Source organism: Salmo salar, chromosome 05 (assembly GCF_965601325.2).
Source record: "Salmo salar chromosome 05, fSalSal1, whole genome shotgun sequence".
NCBI classification, from domain to species: Eukaryota; Metazoa; Chordata; class Actinopteri; order Salmoniformes; family Salmonidae; genus Salmo; species Salmo salar.
In genome coordinates, this window is record NC_138295.1 from 2,917,404 (window position 1) to 2,937,500 (window position 20,097).

The 20,097-nt window shown below is 47.1% G+C and overlaps 2 protein-coding genes across 2 annotated transcripts in view; one reads left to right on the top strand and one right to left on the bottom strand.

The window, feature by feature from the left end:
• Positions 1–15,208, top strand: part of LOC106591131 (endoplasmic reticulum-Golgi intermediate compartment protein 1) — a 63,119-nt gene extending 47,911 nt beyond the window's left edge. The window contains exons 7-10 of the mRNA XM_082974998.1: positions 7,992–8,052; positions 9,581–9,681; positions 12,094–12,216; positions 13,024–15,208. Of these exons, the coding sequence (XP_082831124.1) occupies positions 7,992–8,052; positions 9,581–9,681; positions 12,094–12,216; positions 13,024–13,131 (393 nt within the window). The 3' untranslated portion in view covers positions 13,132–15,208. The remainder of the gene's footprint in view (positions 1–7,991; positions 8,053–9,580; positions 9,682–12,093; positions 12,217–13,023) is intronic.
• Positions 15,209–16,353: 1,145 nt separating this feature from the next.
• LOC106591130 (vascular endothelial growth factor receptor 3) overlaps positions 16,354–20,097 on the bottom strand; it is a 220,335-nt gene continuing 216,591 nt past the window's right edge. Inside the window, exon 27 of the mRNA XM_082974983.1 lies at positions 16,354–17,101. Within this exon, the coding sequence (XP_082831109.1) occupies positions 16,906–17,101 (196 nt within the window). The 3' untranslated portion in view covers positions 16,354–16,905. The remainder of the gene's footprint in view (positions 17,102–20,097) is intronic.

Consider the following 20,097-nt stretch of genomic DNA (forward strand, 5'->3'; position numbering starts at 1 on the left):
CCTCTCTATCTGAAACTACAGGTCCATAGACGCCCTCTCTATCTGAAACTACAGGTCTATAGACGCCCTCTCTATCTGAAACTACAGGTCTATAGACGCCCTCTCTATCTGAAACTACAGGTCAGGACGCCCTCTCTATCTGAAACTACAGGTCAGGACGCCCTCTCTATCTGAAACTACAGGTCCATAGACGCCCTCTCTATCTGAAACTACAGGTCAGGACTACCTCTCTATCTGAAACTACAGGTCCATAGACGCCCTCTCTATCTGAAACTACAGGTCCATAGACGCCCTCTCTATCTGAAACTACAGGTCCATAGACGCCCTCTCTATCTGAAACTACAGGTCCATAGACGCCCTCTCTATCTGAAACTACAGGTCCATAGACGCCCTCTCTATCTGAAACTACAGGTCAGGACTCCCTCTCTATCTGAAACTACAGGTCTATAGACGCCCTCTCTATCTGAAACTACAGGTCTATAGACGCCCTCTCTATCTGAAACTACAGGTCAGGACGCCCTCTCTATCTGAAACTACAGTTCTATAGACTCCCTCTCTATCTGAAACTACAGTTCCATAGACTCCCTCTCTATCTGAAACTACAGGTCTATAGACGCCCTCTCTATCTGAAACTACAGGTCTATAGACGCCCTCTCTATCTGAAACTACAGGTCTATAGACGCCCTCTCTATCTGAAACTACAGGTCTATAGACGCCCTCTCTATCTGAAACTACAGGTCTATAGACTCCCTCTCTATCTGAAACTACAGGTCTATAGACGCCCTCTCTATCTGAAACTACAGGTCCATAGACGCCCTCTCTATCTGAAACTACAGGTCAGGACTCCCTCTCTATCTGAAACTACAGGTCCATAGACGCCCTCTCTATCTGAAACTACAGGTCTATAGACGCCCTCTCTATCTGAAACTACAGGTCTATAGACGCCCTCTCTATCTGAAACTACAGGTCTATAGACGCCCTCTCTATCTGAAACTACAGGTCCATAGACGCCCTCTCTATCTGAAACTACAGGTCAGGACGCCCTCTCTATCTGAAACTACAGGTCAGGACGCCCTCTCTATCTGAAACTACAGGTCCATAGACGCCCTCTCTATCTGAAACTACAGGTCTATAGACGCCCTCTCTATCTGAAACTACAGGTCCATAGACGCCCTCTCTATCTGAAACTACAGGTCAGGACTACCTCTCTATCTGAAACTACAGGTCCATAGACGCCCTCTCTATCTGAAACTACAGGTCCATAGACGCCCTCTCTATCTGAAACTACAGGTCTATAGACGCCCTCTCTATCTGAAACTACAGGTCTATAGACGCCCTCTCTATCTGAAACTACAGGTCTATAGACGCCCTCTCTATCTGAAACTACAGGTCAGGACTCCCTCTCTATCTGAAACTACAGGTCTATAGACGCCCTCTCTATCTGAAACTACAGGTCTATAGACGCCCTCTCTATCTGAAACTACAGGTCTATAGACGCCCTCTCTATCTGAAACTACAGGTCCATAGACGCCCTCTCTATCTGAAACTACAGGTCTATAGACGCCCTCTCTATCTGAAACTACAGGTCTATAGACGCCCTCTCTATCTGAAACTACAGGTCTATAGACGCCCTCTCTATCTGAAACTACAGGTCAGGACTCCCTCTCTATCTGAAACTACAGGTCTATAGACGCCCTCTCTATCTGAAACTACAGGTCCATAGACGCCCTCTCTATCTGAAACTACAGGTCAGGACTCCCTCTCTATCTGAAACTACAGGTCTATAGACGCCCTCTCTATCTGAAACTACAGGTCCATAGACGCCCTCTCTATCTGAAACTACAGGTCCATAGACGCCCTCTCTATCTGAAACTACAGGTCTATAGACGCCCTCTCTATCTGAAACTACAGGTCTATAGACGCCCTCTCTATCTGAAACTACAGGTCCATAGACTCCCTCTCTATCTGAAACTACAGGTCTATAGACGCCCTCTCTATCTGAAACTACAGGTCAGGACTCCCTCTCTATCTGAAACTACAGGTCTATAGACGCCTCTCTATCTGAAACTACAGGTCAGGACGCCCTCTCTATCTGAAACTACAGGTCTATAGACGCCCTCTCTATCTGAAACTACAGGTCTATAGACGCCCTCTCTATCTGAAACTACAGGTCTATAGACGCCCTCTCTATCTGAAACTACAGGTCTATAGACGCCCTCTCTATCTGAAACTACAGGTCTATAGACGCCCTCTCTATCTGAAACTACAGGTCTATAGACGCCCTCTCTATCTGAAACTACAGGTCTATAGACGCCCTCTCTATCTGAAACTACAGGTCTATAGACGCCCTCTCTATCTGAAACTACAGGTCTATAGACGCCCTCTCTATCTGAAACTACAGGTCTATAGACGCCCTCTCTATCTGAAACTACAGGTCAGGACTCCCTCTCTATCTGAAACTACAGGTCTATAGACGCCCTCTCTATCTGAAACTACAGGTCCATAGACGCCCTCTCTATCTGAAACTACAGGTCAGGACTCCCTCTCTATCTGAAACTACAGGTCTATAGACGCCCTCTCTATCTGAAACTACAGGTCCATAGACGCCCTCTCTATCTGAAACTACAGGTCTATAGACGCCCTCTCTATCTGAAACTACAGGTCCATAGACGCCCTCTCTATCTGAAACTACAGGTCAGGACTCCCTCTCTATCTGAAACTACAGGTCCATAGACGCCCTCTCTATCTGAAACTACAGGTCAGGACGCCCTCTCTATCTGAAACTACAGGTCCATAGACGCCCTCTCTATCTGAAACTACAGGTCAGGACTCCCTCTCTATCTGAAACTACAGGTCTATAGACGCCCTCTCTATCTGAAACTACAGGTCCATAGACGCCCTCTCTATCTGAAACTACAGGTCCATAGACGCCCTCTCTATCTGAAACTACAGGTCTATAGACGCCCTCTCTATCTGAAACTACAGGTCCATAGACGCCCTCTCTATCTGAAACTACAGGTCTATAGACGCCCTCTCTATCTGAAACTACAGGTCAGGACTCCCTCTCTATCTGAAACTACAGGTCAGGACTACAGGTCCATAGACGCCCTCTCTATCTGAAACTACAGGTCTATAGACGCCCTCTCTATCTGAAACTACAGGTCCATAGACGCCCTCTCTATCTGAAACTACAGGTCCATAGACGCCCTCTCTATCTGAAACTACAGGTCAGGACTCCCTCTCTATCTGAAACTACAGGTCTATAGACGCCCTCTCTATCTGAAACTACAGGTCTATAGACGCCCTCTCTATCTGAAACTACAGGTCTATAGACGCCCTCTCTATCTGAAACTACAGGTCTATAGACGCCCTCTCTATCTGAAACTACAGGTTTATAGACGCCCTCTCTATCTGAAACTACAGGTCTATAGACGCCCTCTCTATCTGAAACTACAGGTCAGGACTCCCTCTCTATCTGAAACTACAGGTCTATAGACGCCCTCTCTATCTGAAACTACAGGTCTATAGACGCCCTCTCTATCTGAAACTACAGGTCTATAGACGCCCTCTCTATCTGAAACTACAGGTCCATAGACGCCCTCTCTATCTGAAACTACAGGTCCATAGACTCCCTCTCTATCTGAAACTACAGGTCTATAGACGCCCTCTCTATCTGAAACTACAGGTCTATAGACGCCCTCTCTATCTGAAACTACAGGTCAGGACTCCCTCTCTATCTGAAACTACAGGTCAGGACTCCCTCTCTATCTGAAACTACAGGTCCATAGACGCCCTCTCTATCTGAAACTACAGGTCTATAGACGCCCTCTCTATCTGAAACTACAGGTCCATAGACGCCCTCTCTATCTGAAACTACAGGTCTATAGACGCCCTCTCTATCTGAAACTACAGGTCCATAGACGCCCTCTCTATCTGAAACTACAGGTCAGGACGCCCTCTCTATCTGAAACTACAGGTCCATAGACGCCCTCTCTATCTGAAACTACAGGTCTATAGACGCCCTCTCTATCTGAAACTACAGGTCCATAGACGCCCTCTCTATCTGAAACTACAGGTCTATAGACGCCCTCTCTATCTGAAACTACAGGTCCATAGACGCCCTCTCTATCTGAAACTACAGGTCCATAGACGCCCTCTCTATCTGAAACTACAGGTCCATAGACTCCCTCTCTATCTGAAACTACAGGTCAGGACTCCCTCTCTATCTGAAACTACAGGTCTATAGACGCCCTCTCTATCTGAAACTACAGGTCCATAGACGCCCTCTCTATCTGAAACTACAGGTCTATAGACGCCCTCTCTATCTGAAACTACAGGTCCATAGACGCCCTCTCTATCTGAAACTACAGGTCTATAGACGCCCTCTCTATCTGAAACTACAGGTCAGGACTCCCTCTCTATCTGAAACTACAGGTCTATAGACGCCCTCTCTATCTGAAACTACAGGTCAGGACTCCCTCTCTATCTGAAACTACAGGTCTATAGACGCCCTCTCTATCTGAAACTACAGGTCCATAGACGCCCTCTCTATCTGAAACTACAGGTCCATAGACGCCCTCTCTATCTGAAACTACAGGTCTATAGACGCCCTCTCTATCTGAAACTACAGGTCTATAGACGCCCTCTCTATCTGAAACTACAGGTCTATAGACGCCCTCTCTATCTGAAACTACAGGTCTATAGACGCCCTCTCTATCTGAAACTACAGGTCAGGACGCCCTCTCTATCTGAAACTACAGGTCAGGACGCCCTCTCTATCTGAAACTACAGGTCCATAGACGCCCTCTCTATCTGAAACTACAGGTCAGGACTACCTCTCTATCTGAAACTACAGGTCCATAGACGCCCTCTCTATCTGAAACTACAGGTCCATAGACGCCCTCTCTATCTGAAACTACAGGTCTATAGACGCCCTCTCTATCTGAAACTACAGGTCAGGACTCCCTCTCTATCTGAAACTACAGGTCTATAGACGCCCTCTCTATCTGAAACTACAGGTCTATAGACGCCCTCTCTATCTGAAACTACAGGTCTATAGACGCCCTCTCTATCTGAAACTACAGGTCTATAGACGCCCTCTCTATCTGAAACTACAGGTCTATAGACGCCCTCTCTATCTGAAACTACAGGTCCATAGACGCCCTCTCTATCTGAAACTACAGGTCAGGACTCCCTCTCTATCTGAAACTACAGGTCTATAGACGCCCTCTCTATCTGAAACTACAGGTCCATAGACGCCCTCTCTATCTGAAACTACAGGTCTATAGACGCCCTCTCTATCTGAAACTACAGGTCCATAGACGCCCTCTCTATCTGAAACTACAGGTCTATAGACGCCCTCTCTATCTGAAACTACAGGTCAGGACTCCCTCTCTATCTGAAACTACAGGTCAGGACTCCCTCTCTATCTGAAACTACAGGTCCATAGACGCCCTCTCTATCTGAAACTACAGGTCTATAGACGCCCTCTCTATCTGAAACTACAGGTCTATAGACGCCCTCTCTATCTGAAACTACAGGTCCATAGACGCCCTCTCTATCTGAAACTACAGGTCAGGACGCCCTCTCTATCTGAAACTACAGGTCCATAGACGCCCTCTCTATCTGAAACTACAGGTCTATAGACGCCCTCTCTATCTGAAACTACAGGTCCATAGACGCCCTCTCTATCTGAAACTACAGGTCAGGACTACCTCTCTATCTGAAACTACAGGTCTATAGACGCCCTCTCTATCTGAAACTACAGGTCCATAGACGCCCTCTCTATCTGAAACTACAGGTCTATAGACGCCCTCTCTATCTGAAACTACAGGTCCATAGACGCCCTCTCTATCTGAAACTACAGGTCCATAGACGCCCTCTCTATCTGAAACTACAGGTCCATAGACTCCCTCTCTATCTGAAACTACAGGTCTATAGACGCCCTCTCTATCTGAAACTACAGGTCAGGACTCCCTCTCTATCTGAAACTACAGGTCTATAGACGCCCTCTCTATCTGAAACTACAGGTCCATAGACGCCCTCTCTATCTGAAACTACAGGTCTATAGACGCCCTCTCTATCTGAAACTACAGGTCTATAGACGCCCTCTCTATCTGAAACTACAGGTCTATAGACGCCCTCTCTATCTGAAACTACAGGTCAGGACTCCCTCTCTATCTGAAACTACAGGTCTATAGACGCCCTCTCTATCTGAAACTACAGGTCCATAGACGCCCTCTCTATCTGAAACTACAGGTCAGGACTCCCTCTCTATCTGAAACTACAGGTCTATAGACGCCCTCTCTATCTGAAACTACAGGTCTATAGACGCCCTCTCTATCTGAAACTACAGGTCTATAGACGCCCTCTCTATCTGAAACTACAGGTCCATAGACGCCCTCTCTATCTGAAACTACAGGTCTATAGACGCCCTCTCTATCTGAAACTACAGGTCTATAGACGCCCTCTCTATCTGAAACTACAGGTCTATAGACGCCCTCTCTATCTGAAACTACAGGTCCATAGACGCCCTCTCTATCTGAAACTACAGGTCTATAGACGCCCTCTCTATCTGAAACTACAGGTCTATAGACGCCCTCTCTATCTGAAACTACAGGTCCATAGACGCCCTCTCTATCTGAAACTACAGGTCCATAGACTCCCTCTCTATCTGAAACTACAGGTCTATAGACGCCCTCTCTATCTGAAACTACAGGTCAGGACTCCCTCTCTATCTGAAACTACAGGTCTATAGACGCCCTCTCTATCTGAAACTACAGGTCAGGACGCCCTCTCTATCTGAAACTACAGGTCCATAGACGCCCTCTCTATCTGAAACTACAGGTCCATAGACGCCCTCTCTATCTGAAACTACAGGTCTATAGACGCCCTCTCTATCTGAAACTACAGGTCAGGACTCCCTCTCTATCTGAAACTACAGGTCTATAGACGCCCTCTCTATCTGAAACTACAGGTCAGGACTCCCTCTCTATCTGAAACTACAGGTCTATAGACGCCCTCTCTATCTGAAACTACAGGTCTATAGACGCCCTCTCTATCTGAAACTACAGGTCCATAGACGCCCTCTCTATCTGAAACTACAGGTCAGGACTCCCTCTCTATCTGAAACTACAGGTCTATAGACGCCCTCTCTATCTGAAACTACAGGTCTATAGACGCCCTCTCTATCTGAAACTACAGGTCAGGACTCCCTCTCTATCTGAAACTACAGGTCAGGACTCCCTCTCTATCTGAAACTACAGGTCTATAGACGCCCTCTCTATCTGAAACTACAGGTCTATAGACGCCCTCTCTATCTGAAACTACAGGTCTATAGACGCCCTCTCTATCTGAAACTACAGGTCTATAGACGCCCTCTCTATCTTATCCAACATGAACCTGCGTACTGACACATTGTGCACATGGGTACGCACACACACATATACACACACACACATATACACACACACACATATACACACACACACACACACACACACACACACACACACACACACACATATACACAATGGATAAGATAATATGCAAGATCCTCCTACATAAATACCTGTCTGTCTTGTCTCGTTCCGTCTGTCTTGGGTCTCTGTCTGTCTGTCTTGGGTCTGTCTGTCTGTCTTGGGTCTGTCTGTCTGTCTTGGGTCTGTCTGTCTGTCTTGGGTCTGTCTGTCTGTCTTGGGTCTGTCTGTCTGTCTTGGGTCTGTCTGTCTGTCTTGGGTCTGTCTGTCTGGGCGTCTGTCTGTCTGTCTGGGCGTCTGTCTGTCTGTCTGGGCGTCTGTCTGTCTGTCTGGGCGTCTGTCTGTCTGTCTGGGCGTCTGTCTGTCTGTCTGGGCGTCTGTCTGTCTGTCTGGGCGTCTGTCTGGGTGTCTGTCTCTCTGTCTCTCTGTCTGTCTGTCTGTCTCTCTGTCTCTCTGTCTGGGCTCCTGTCTGTCTGTCTCTCTGTCTCGTCTCATCTCTCTGTCACGCTACAGGTGCAGAATGTCCAAGGAGCCTTTAATGCGTTGGGAGGAGCTGACAGGCTGAGCTCCAACCGTACGTAGAGATCTGTTTATCTGTCTGTTGTCATTAGAATCTCTGTCTGTTGCCATTAGAATCTCTCTGTCTGTTGCCATTAGAATCTCTCTGTCTGTTGTCATTAGAATCTCTGTCTGTTGCCATTAGAATCTCTCTGTCTGTTGCCATTAGAATCTCTCTGTCTGTTGCCATTAGAATCTCTCTGTCTGTTGTCATTAGAATCTCTGTCTGTTGCCATTAGAATCTCTCTGTCTGTTGCCATTAGAATCTCTCTGTCTGTTGCCATTAGAATCTCTCTGTCTGTTGCCATTAGAATCTCTGTCTGTTGCCATTAGAATCTCTCTGTCTGTTGCCATTAGAATCTCTCTGTCTGTTGCCATTAGAATCTCTCTGTCTGTTGCCATTAGAATCTCTCTGTCTGTTGCCATTAGAATCTCTCTGTCTGTTGCCATTAGAATCTCTCTGTCTGTTGCCATTAGAATCTCTCTGTCTGTTGCCATTAGAATCTCTGTCTGTTGCCATTAGAATCTCTGTCTGTTGCCATTAGAATCTCTGTCTGTTGTCATTAGAATCTCTCTGTCTGTTGTCATTAGAATCTCTGTCTGTTGCCATTAGAATCTCTCTGTCTGTTGTCATTAGAATCTCTGTCTGTTGCCATTAGAATCTCTCTGTCTGTTGCCATTAGAATCTCTCTGTCTGTTGCCATTAGAATCTCTCTGTCTGTTGCCATTAGAATCTCTGTCTGTTGCCATTAGAATCTCTGTCTGTTGTCATTAGAATCTCTGTCTGTTGCCATTAGAATCTCTCTGTCTGTTGCCATTAGAATCTCTCTGTCTGTTGCCATTAGAATCTCTGTCTGTTGCCATTAGAATCTCTGTCTGTTGTCATTAGAATCTCTCTGTCTGTTGCCATTAGAATCTCTCTGTCTGTTGCCATTAGAATCTGTCTGTCTGTTGCCATTAGAATCTGTGTGTGTGTGTGTGTGTGTGTGTGACTAGCCTGTGTATGAGAGGTGTGTGTGTGACTAGCCTGTGTGTATGAGAGGTGTGAGACTAGTGTGTATGTGTGTGTGTGACTAACCTGTGTGTATGAGAGGTGTGAGACTAGTGTGTATGTGTGTGTGTGACTAACCTGTGTGTGACTAGCCTGTGTGTATGAGAGGTGTGAGACTAGTGTGTATGTGTGTGTGTGACTAACCTGTGTGTGACTAGCCTGTGTGTATGAGAGGTGTGAGACTAGTGTGTATGTGTGTGTGTGACTAACCTGTGTGTGACTAGCCTGTGTGTATGAGAGGTGTGAGACTAGTGTGTATGTGTGTGTGTGACTAACCTGTGTGTGACTAGCCTGTGTGTATGAGAGGTGTGAGACTAGTGTGTGTGTGTGTGTGACCCCCTACAGAGCAGAAGGACTGAGACATGGAAACGGTCCCTCTCATGGGAATCCAAAGGGTTACTACAGTTACTAGAACAACCACTAACATAGCAGTGTCTCATTAAAACTAACTATTTCATTCCTGTTATAAAAGTTAATTTATGTTCCCTTGCAGCTCTGGCATCTCATGACTACATCCTAAAGATTGTCCCAACAGTCTATGAAGACCTGAGTGGGAAACAGAGGTTCTCCTACCAGTATACTGTAGCCAACAAGGTATGGACTATAACCCTACCCTACCAGTATACTGTAGCCAACAAGGTATGGACTATAACCCTACCAGTACACTGTAGCCAACAAGGTATGGACTATAACCCTACCCTACCAGTACACTGTAGCCAACAAGGTATGGACTATAACCCTACCAGTATACTGTAGCCAACAAGGTATGGACTATAACCCTACCCTACCAGTACACTGTAGCCAACAAGGTATGGACTATAACCCTACCAGTACACTGTAGCCAACAAGGTATGGACTATAACCCTACCCTACCAATATACTGTAGCCAACAAGGTATGGACTATAACTCTACCAGTATACTGTAGCCAACAAGGTATGGACTATAACTCTACCAGTATACTGTAGCCAACAAGGTATGGACTATAACCCTACCAGTATACTGTAGCCAACAAGGTATGGACTATAACTCTACCAGTATACTGTAGCCAACAAGGTATGGACTATAACCCTACCCTACCAGTATACTGTAGCCAACAAGGTATGGACTATAACTCTACCAGTATACTGTAGCCAACAAGGTATGGACTATAACTCTACCAGTATACTGTAGCCAACAAGGTATGGGCTATAACTCTACCAGTATACTGTAGCCAACAAGGTATGGACTATAACTCTACCAGTATACTGTAGCCAACAAGGTATGGACTATAACCCTACCAGTATACTGTAGCCAACAAGGTATGGACTATAACTCTACCAGTATACTGTAGCCAACAAGGTATGGACTATAACCCTACCAGTATACTGTAGCCAACAAGGTATGGACTATAACCCTACCAGTATACTGTAGCCAACAAGGTATGGACTATAACTCTACCCTACCAGTATACTGTAGCCAACAAGGTATGGACTATAACCCTACCCTACCAGTATACTGTAGCCAACAAGGTATGGACTATAACTCTACCAGTATACTGTAGCCAACAAAGTATGGACTATAACCCTACCAGTATACTGTAGCCAACAAGGTATGGACTATAACCCTACCAGTATACTGTAGCTAACAAGGTATGGACTATAACTCTACCCTACCAGTATACTGTAGCCAACAAGGTATGGACTATAACTCTACCAGTATACTGTAGCCAACAAGGTATGGACTATAACTCTACCAGTATACTGTAGCCAACAAGGTATGGACTATAACCCTACCAGTATACTGTAGCCAACAAGGTATGGACTATAACTCTACCAGTATACTGTAGCCAACAAGGTATGGACTATAACTCTACCCTACCAGTATACTGTAGCCAACAAGGTATGGACTATAACTCTACCAGTATACTGTAGCCAACAAGGTATGGACTATAACCCTACCCTACCAATATACTGTAGCCAACAAGGTATGGACTATAACTCTACCCTACCAGTATACTGTAGCCAACAAGGTATGGACTATAACCCTACCAGTATACTGTAGCCAACAAGGTATGGACTATAACTCTACCAGTATACTGTAGCCAACAAGGTATGGACTATAACTCTACCAGTATACTGTAGCCAACAAGGTATGGACTATAACTCTACCAGTATACTGTAGCCAACAAGGTATGGACTATAACTCTACCAGTATACTGTAGCCAACAAGGTATGGACTATAACCCTACCAGTATACTGTAGCCAACAAGGTATGGACTATAACCCTACCAGTATACTGTAGCCAACAAGGTATGGACTATAACCCTACCAGTATACTGTAGCCAACAAGGTATGGACTATAACCCTACCAGTATACTGTAGCCAACAAGGTATGGACTATAACTCTACCAGTATACTGTAGCCAACAAGGTATGGACTATAACCCTACCAGTATACTGTAGCCAACAAGGTATGGACTATAACCCTACCAGTATACTGTAGCCAACAAGGTATGGACTATAACCCTACCAGTATACTGTAGCCAACAAGGTATGGACTATAACTCTACCAGTATACTGTAGCCAACAAGGTATGGACTATAACTCTACCAGTATACTGTAGCCAACAAGGTATGGACTATAACCCTACCAGTATACTGTAGCCAACAAGGTATGGACTATAACTCTACCCTACCAGTATACTGTAGCCAACAAGGTATGGACTATAACCCTACCCTACCAGTATACTGTAGCCAACAAGGTATGGAATATAACCCTACCAGTATACTGTAGCCAACAAGGTATGGACTATAACCCTACCAGTATACTGTAGCCAACAAGGTATGGACTATAACCCTACCAGTATACTGTAGCCAACAAGGTATGGACTATAACCCTACCAGTATACTGTAGCCAACAAGGTATGGACTATAACTCTACCATTATGCAGGAGTACGTAGCCTATAATAACATTACATATTATAACCAACCAGTAAACATGTCTTCTCTCTTTGTCCCGCCCCTGCAGGAGTACGTAGCCTATAGCCACACAGGAAGGATTATCCCAGCTATCTGGTACCGCTATGACCTCAGTCCAATCACAGTCAAGTACACAGAGAAGAGACAACCCCTCTACCGGTTCATAACTACGGTATGTTACCCTAACCGCTAACCCCTACCCCTAGCTTCAACCCTAACCGCTAACCCCTAACCCCTATCCCTAGCTTCAACCCTAACCGCTAACCCCTGACCTTAGCTTCAACCCTAACCGCTAACCCCTGACCTTAGCTTCAACCACAACCGCTAACCCGTAACCCCTGACCCTAGCTTCAACCCTAACCCCTAGCCTCATGTCTACATCCTGGTTCAACCCTAACCCCTAACCGCTAACCCCTATCCCTAGCTTCAACCCTAACCGCTAACCCGTAACCCCTGACCCTAGCTTCAACCCTAACCCCTAGCCTCATGTCTACATCCTGGTTCAACCCTAACCCCTAACCGCTAACCCCTGACCTTAGCTTCAACCACAACCCTAACTGCTGACCCCTAGCCCTAGCTTTAACCCTAACCTTAACCCTAGCCTCATGTCCACACCCTGGTTCACCGCTAACCCCTGACCCTAGCTTCAACCACAACCCTAGCCCCTGACCGCTAACCCCTAGCCCTAGCTTCAACCCTAACCCCTAACCCCTAGCTTCAACCCTAACCCCTAGCTTCAACCCTAACCCCTAGCTTCAACCCTAACCCCTAACCGCTAACCCCTATCCCTAGCTTCAACCCTAACCGCTAACCCCTATCCCTAGCTTCAACCCTAACCACTAACCCCTAACCCCTAGCTTCAACCGTAACTCTAACCCCTAGCCTCATGTCCACATCCTGATTCATCCTAACCCCTAGCCTCATGTCCACATCCTGATTCATCCTAACTGCTAACCCCTGTCCTCCCTCTCCCCTCCAGATCTGTGCTATCATCGGTGGGACGTTCACGGTAGCAGGCATCATAGACTCCTGTATATTCACAGCCTCCGAGGCCTGGAAGAAGATCCAGATAGGAAAGATGTCCTGAGGACATATCACTACGCTGTCCTGAGGACGCATCACTACGTATCACTACGCCCCCATAAAAACCTATTTATAACATCAGAAGGGCGTATTTCAATAGTCTACAGACTTCCTCTCCTTCACCTGCTAGAATAATAATAATAATAATAATAATACTATTTAGCTGAAGGTAGTTTCCAGAGCGACTTAGTCATGTTACACATTTTTCTTCATGGGTGACCCCAGCGGGAATCGAACCCACCATCCTGTCCTTACAAAGTGCCATGCTCTACCAACTGAGCCCTACATTCCTTCATCTGTCAGAGCAGATGAAGGAAAGGAGACGAGGCGAGGAAGCGACTCTAGACCATTGAGATGCGCCCAGAGACTGGCAGTATATTTCCCCAGACAACAGGATGGATGGTTAACTGATTGGTTTTCATATGAACCTGTGCAATCACTTGGGCATGTCCAAATGGCACCGTTTTACCCTTTTATAGTGCACTTCTTTTGGAGCCTCTTCAAATAGTGCACTTATTTTGGAGCCTCTTTAAATAGTGCACTTCTTTTGTAGCCTCTTTAAATAGTGCACTTCTTTTGGCGCCTCATAAATAGTGCACTTCTTTTGGAGCCTCTTTAAATAGTGCACTTCTTTTGGAGCCTCTTTTAAATAGTGCACTTCTTTTGGCGCCTCATAAATAGTGCACTTCTTTTAGCGCCTCATAAATAGTGCACTTCTTTTGGCGCCTCATAAATAGTGCACTTCTTTTGGAGCCTCTTAAATAGTGCACTTCTTTTGGAGCCTCTTAAATAGTGCACTTCTTTTGGCGCCTCATAAATAGTGCACTATGAATTAAATAGGGTGGTAAAATGTAGTAATTTGTCATACTTTCAAATGATTTTTTTTTTTACAAAATATTTTGTACTTTGTGACATGAAGTGAGTATGAAGTGAGTATGAACTGTCTCTTCCAGGTGTAAAATACCACATTGTAACATAACATACTGTATTTATGATTGTATTGTGGAATGAATCATACTGTCACATCAAGCCATTGGAAATATAATGAATCAATTGTGCCTTAGGTTTTTTTTTCAAAGCCCATGTCATACAGTATGTCTCTCAAATCAAGTGTTTTCAGCTTTCTGGATCCTTTGGTTTCTCATTTCAATGTTGACTGAACCAGGGTTTTCTTATTGTCATTTCATAATGCTGAATCTATTACGCTATTGACTGAATAATGGATCAACTCTAGAACTAGTCTTGGTTCTAGAACTAGTCTTGGTTCTAGAACTAGTCTTGGTTTGTAGAACTAGTCTTGGTTCTAGAACTAGTCTTGGTTTGTAGAACTAGTCTTGGTTTGTAGAACTAGTCTTGGTTCTAGAACTAGTCTTGGTTCTAGAACTAGTCTTGGTTTGTAGAACTAGTCTTGGTTTGTAGAACTAGTCTTGGTTTGTAGAACTAGTCTTGGTTCTAGAACTACAACGTGGTCAGTGTTTACTGCCCCCTCTCCCTTTTTATAGAATGTTTCCCAATTCCATTGTAACTGACCGTACAATCTGTTCAATGTCCTTGTGTCAAATCCATTGAGGATGAAGTTATTTTTGGTTTTATCTACTTTCTGAAAATGTTCAAAGGATTTGGACGTCTTTATTATTTTTTTGCCAAAAAGAGAGAAATAATAGAATTGTCTTTGTTTCTTCTCATGTTTTACTGTATGTAAACGTGTGTATTCTTTTGATAACAATCGGTATTATCCGTTTTGACGTTGTTACAGGGTTTCTGTGGGAATGGAGGGAACTGTTCAGTTATAAGGGCTATATCCCAAATGTCACCCTATTGCCAATGTAGTGCATGACTTTTAGACCAGGGCCCATAGGGCTATCATCAAAAGTAGTGCACTACACAGGGAATAGGGTGCCGCCAAGATGTTCTTTATCAATGGTCTCATCACTACCATGACAACTAAGATGAAGGCCATTGATAAATAGAAGTCTTTGTTAGAACTGGTATTACTGGACTAGGTCAGACATTTTCCTGTCATGAAAGAAGCAGATGATGTGTGATCAATGCAACAACCAGTAAAGTTACTTTAGCAACCACGGTGTCCCAGTTCCTACTTCCTCATAGCAACCACGGCGTCCCAGTTCCTACTTCCTCATAGCAACCACGGCGTCCCAGTTCCTACTTCCTCATAGCAACCACGGCGTCCCAGTTCCTACTTCCTCATAGCAACCACGGCGTCCCAGTTCCTACTTCCTCATAGCAACCACGGTGTCCCAGTTCCTACTTCCTCATAGCAACCACGGCGTCCCAGTTCCTACTTCCTCATAGCAACCACGGCGTCCCAGTTCCTACTTCCTCATGGCAACCACGGCGTCCCAGTTCCTACTTCCTCATAGCAACCACGGTGTCCCAGTTCCTACTTCCTCATGGCAACCACGGCGTCCCAGTTCCTACTTCCTCATAACAACCACGGCGTCCCAGTTCCTACTTCCTCATGGCAACCACGGCGTCCCAGTTCCTACTTCCTCATAGCAACCACGGCGTCCCAGTTCCTACTTCCTCATAACAACCACGGCGTCCCAGTTCCTACTTCCTCATGGCAACCACGGCGTCCCAGTTCCTACTTCCTCATAGCAACCACGGCGTCCCAGTTCCTACTTCCTCATAGCAACCACGGCGTCCCAGTTCCTACTTCCTCATGACAACCACGGCGTCCCAGTTCCTACTTCCTCATGACAACCGCGGCGTACGAGCGTCTGGCCGGGCGACTCACTCCTTTATTCTCTCCTTCACTTTATTTACATCTCCTCTGCTCCCTCATCCCTCCTTCAGTCAGGTAGATATTCGCTCCCCCACCTTGTCTGTCCCAAATGGCTCTACTGTTACCCGGAGCTCTAAAGGCCCTGGTCAAAAGTACTGCTTTCAATAGGGAGCCATTTGGGATGCACACTAGACAAGCCAGTAGACTGAGACCAATCTAGAGTTCTAGACCTGTCAGAACCAGTCATGTCATCTGGAGGAGAGCCATGTTAAGTCATGTCATCTGGAGGAGAGCCATGTTAAGTCCATTCTCTGAACACTCCTCCCCCTCACTCTAGTGACCTCATGAGATGTTGTACTACAGATCAGACTAACATTATATATATATATATATATATATATATATATATATATATTTTTATGGTGTTTGGATACTTCCCCTATCGCTATCATTAGCAAAATAACAGACCTGAGACATGACTAAAGAAGATATATTTCTTTATTTTCATATTTTTGTACAAATAAACAAAAGCTTACTCTGTATAAAGACACAAATCTCAACTGTGGTTGATGTAAAATACTTTGGGTTTGACATACTACTGCCACCCGGTGGTTGGTTAGAGAACTGCAGGTACAGACGGCTCAGTCCAGTATGGGCTGGTTGGCCATAGAGAGGGGAAGGAGTGACGGCAAGGAAGAGAGGGGAAGGAGTGACGGCAAGGAAGAGAGGGGAAGGAGTGACGGCAAGGAAGAGAGGGGAAGGAGTGACGGCAAGGAAGAGAGGGGAAGGAGGGGGGATTGAGTATACTATAATATTCTCCCAACCCTTGTGGCAAGACAGGAATCTGAACTATTGGAACCCACTGTCAATCACATGTTGGAGGAGGAGGGGCTAACACACTGTAGCCAATCGCAGGTTGGAGAAGGAGGAGCTAACCCACTGTAGCCAGTCACAGGTTGGAGGAGGAGGAGGAGCTAACCCAGTGTAGCCAATCGCAGGTTGGAGAAGGAGGAGCTAACCCACTGTAGCCAATCACAGGTTGGAGGATGCGAGGCAGCGTGTATCATCAGGGGAGGAGAAGAAGTCCAGGACCCTCCCCTCCTCTGACAGCTGACCGTACTCGTTGTTGTAAAAGGTCTGGCCAGAGAGCTGGGAGAGGAAGGCTGGTCGGTGTCTGGAACTAACAGAGCTACCGCTGGATTCTACCAACACCAGGCGCTCTGTACTACTGGGGAGAGGGGAGAGGAGGGGAGGGGAGGGTGGAGAGGTGGAGGGGAGAGGAGAGGAGGGGAGAGGAGGGTGGAGGGGAGAGGAGGGGAGGGGAGGGTGGAGAGGAGGGGAGGGGAGGGTGGAGGGGAGAGGAGGGGAGGGTGGAGAGGTAGAGGTGGAGAGGTGGGGGAGAGGTGGAGGAGGGGAGAGGAGAGGAGGGGAGAGGAGAGGGAGAGGAGAGGTGGAGGAGGGGAGAGGAGGGTGGAGGGGAGAGGAGGGGAGGGTGGAGAGGTGGAGAGGTAGAGGTGGAGAGGTGGGGAGAGGTGGAGGAGAGGAGAGGTGGAGGAGAGGGAGAGGAGAGGTGGAGGAGGGGAGAGTTGGAGAGGTGGAGGAGGGGAGAGGTGGAGGAGGGGAGAGGAGAGGAGGGGAGAGGAGAGGTGGAGAGGAGGGGAGAGGAGGGGAGAGGAGAGGTGGAGGGGAGAGGAGAGGTGGAGGGGAGAGGAGGGGAGGGGAGAGGAGAGGTGGTGGAGGAGGGGAGAGGGAGGGGAGAGGAGAGGAGGAGAGGTGGAGAGGGGAGAGGAGAGGTGGAGAGGAGAGGTGGAGAGGAGAGGTGGAGAGGAGAGGAGGGGAGAGGAGGGAGGGGAGGGAGAGGAGAGGTGGAGAGGAGGGAGAGGAGGGGAGAGGAGAGGTGGAGAGGAGGGGAGAGGAGAGGAGAGGAGGGAGAGGAGAGGTGGAGAGGAGGGGTGGAGAGGAGGGAGAGGAGAGGTGGAGAGGAGGGTGGAGAGGAGGGGAGAGGAGAGGAGGGGTGGAGAGGAGAGGGGAGAGGAGAGGTGGAGGGGAGAGGAGAGGAAGGTGGAGAGGAGAGTGGAGAGGAGGGGAGAGGTGGAGAGGAGGGGAGAGGAGGGAGAGGTGGAGAGGAGAGGTGGAGAGGAGAGGAGGGGTGGAGGGGAGAGGAGAGGAGAGGTGGAGAGGAGAGGTGGAGAGGAGGGGAGAGGTGGAGAGGAGGGGAGAGGAGAGGAGGGGAGAGGAGGGGAGGGGCGAGGAGAGGAGAGGAGAGGTGAGGTGACAGCTGTTAGGACAAATGTTATTTTTTTGACACCAGTTTTTTAAAATCATTTTCAAAAAACAGACGACTTGTCATATTAACGATGCTATTGGTTAAGGCCACGACGCTATGATGCTATTGGTTAAGGGCATGACGCTATTGGTTAAGGGCATGACGCTATTGGTTAAGGGCGTGATGCTATTGGTTAAGGGCGTGATGCTATTGGTTAAGGGCGTGATGCTATTGGTTAAGGGCATGATGCTATTGGTTAAGGGCGTGATGCTATTGGTTAAGGGCACGACGCTATGATGCTATTGGTTAAGGGCGTGACGCTATTGGTTAAGGGCATGGCGCTATTGGTTAAGGGCATGGCGCTATTGGTTAAGGGCATGACGCTATTGGTTAAGGGCATGACGCTATTGGTTAAGGGCACGACGCTATTGGTTAAGGGCACGACGCTATTGGTTAAGGGCACGACGCTATTGGTTAAGGGCGTGACGCTATTGGTTAAGGGCGTGATGCTATTGGTTAAGGGCATGACGCTATTGGTTAAGGGCATGGCGCTATTGGTTAAGGGCGTGACGCTATTGGTTAAGGGCGTGGCGCTATTGGTTAAGGGCATGACGCTATTGGTTAAGGGCATGGCGCTATTGGTTAAGGGCATGACGCCATGATGCTATTGATTAAGGGCGTGACGCTATTGGTTAAGGGCATGGCGCTATTGGTTAAGGGCGTGGCGCTATTGGTTAAGGGCGTGACGCTATTGGTTAAGGGCACGACTCTATTGGTTAAGGGCACGACTCTATTGGTTAAGGGCGTGACGCTATTGGTTAAGGGCACGACGCTATTGGTTAAGGGCACGACTCTATTGGTTAAGGGCGTGACGCTATTGGTTAAGGGCGTGACGCTATTGATTAAGGGCGTGACGCTATTGGTTAAGGGCGTGACGCTATTGGTTAAGGGCGTGACGCTATTGGTTAAGGGCGTGACGCTATTGGTTAAGGGCATGGCGCTATTGGTTAAGGGCATGGCGCTATTGGTTAAGGGCATGACGCTATTGGTTAAGGGCATGGCGCTATTGGTTAAGGGCATGACGCTATTGGTTAAGGGCACGATGCTATTGGTTAAGGGCGTGATGCTATTGGTTAAGGGCGTGACGCTATTGGTTAAGGGCATGACGCTATTGGTTAAGGGCATGGCGCTATTGGTTAAGGGCATGACGCTATGATGCTATTGGTTAAGGGCATGACGCTATTGGTTAAGGGCACGACTCTATTGGTTAAGGGCACGACGCTATTGGTTAAGGGCACGACGCTATTGGTTAAGGGCATGACGCTATGATGCTATTGGTTAAGGGCATGACGCTATTGGTTAAGGGCACGACTCTATTGGTTAAGGGCACGACGCTATTGGTTAAGGGCACGACGCTATTGGTTAAGGGCGTGACGCTATTGGTTAAGGGCGTGACGCTATTGGTTAAGGGCGTGACGCTATTGGTTAAGGGCATGACGCTATTGGTTAAGGGCATGACGCTATTGGTTAAGGGCATGGCGCTATTGGTTAAGGGCATGGCGCTATTGGTTAAGGGCATGATGCTATTGGTTAAGGGCATGACGCTATTGGTTAAGGCACGACTCTATTGGTTAAGGGCACGACGCTATTGGTTAAGGGCACGACGCTATTGGTTAAGGGCTGACGCTATTGGTTAAGGGCGTGACGCTATTGGTTAAGGGCATGACGCTATTGGTTAAGGGCGTGACGCTATTGGTTAAGGGCATGGCGCTATTGGTTAAGGGCATGACGCTATTGGTTAAGGGCATGGCGCTATTGGTTAAGGGCATGACGCTATTGGTTAAGGGCACGATGCTATTGGTTAAGGGCGTGATGCTATTGGTTAAGGGCGTGACGCTATTGGTTAAGGGCGTGACGCTATTGGTTAAGGGCGTGATGCTATTGGTTAAGGGCGTGAT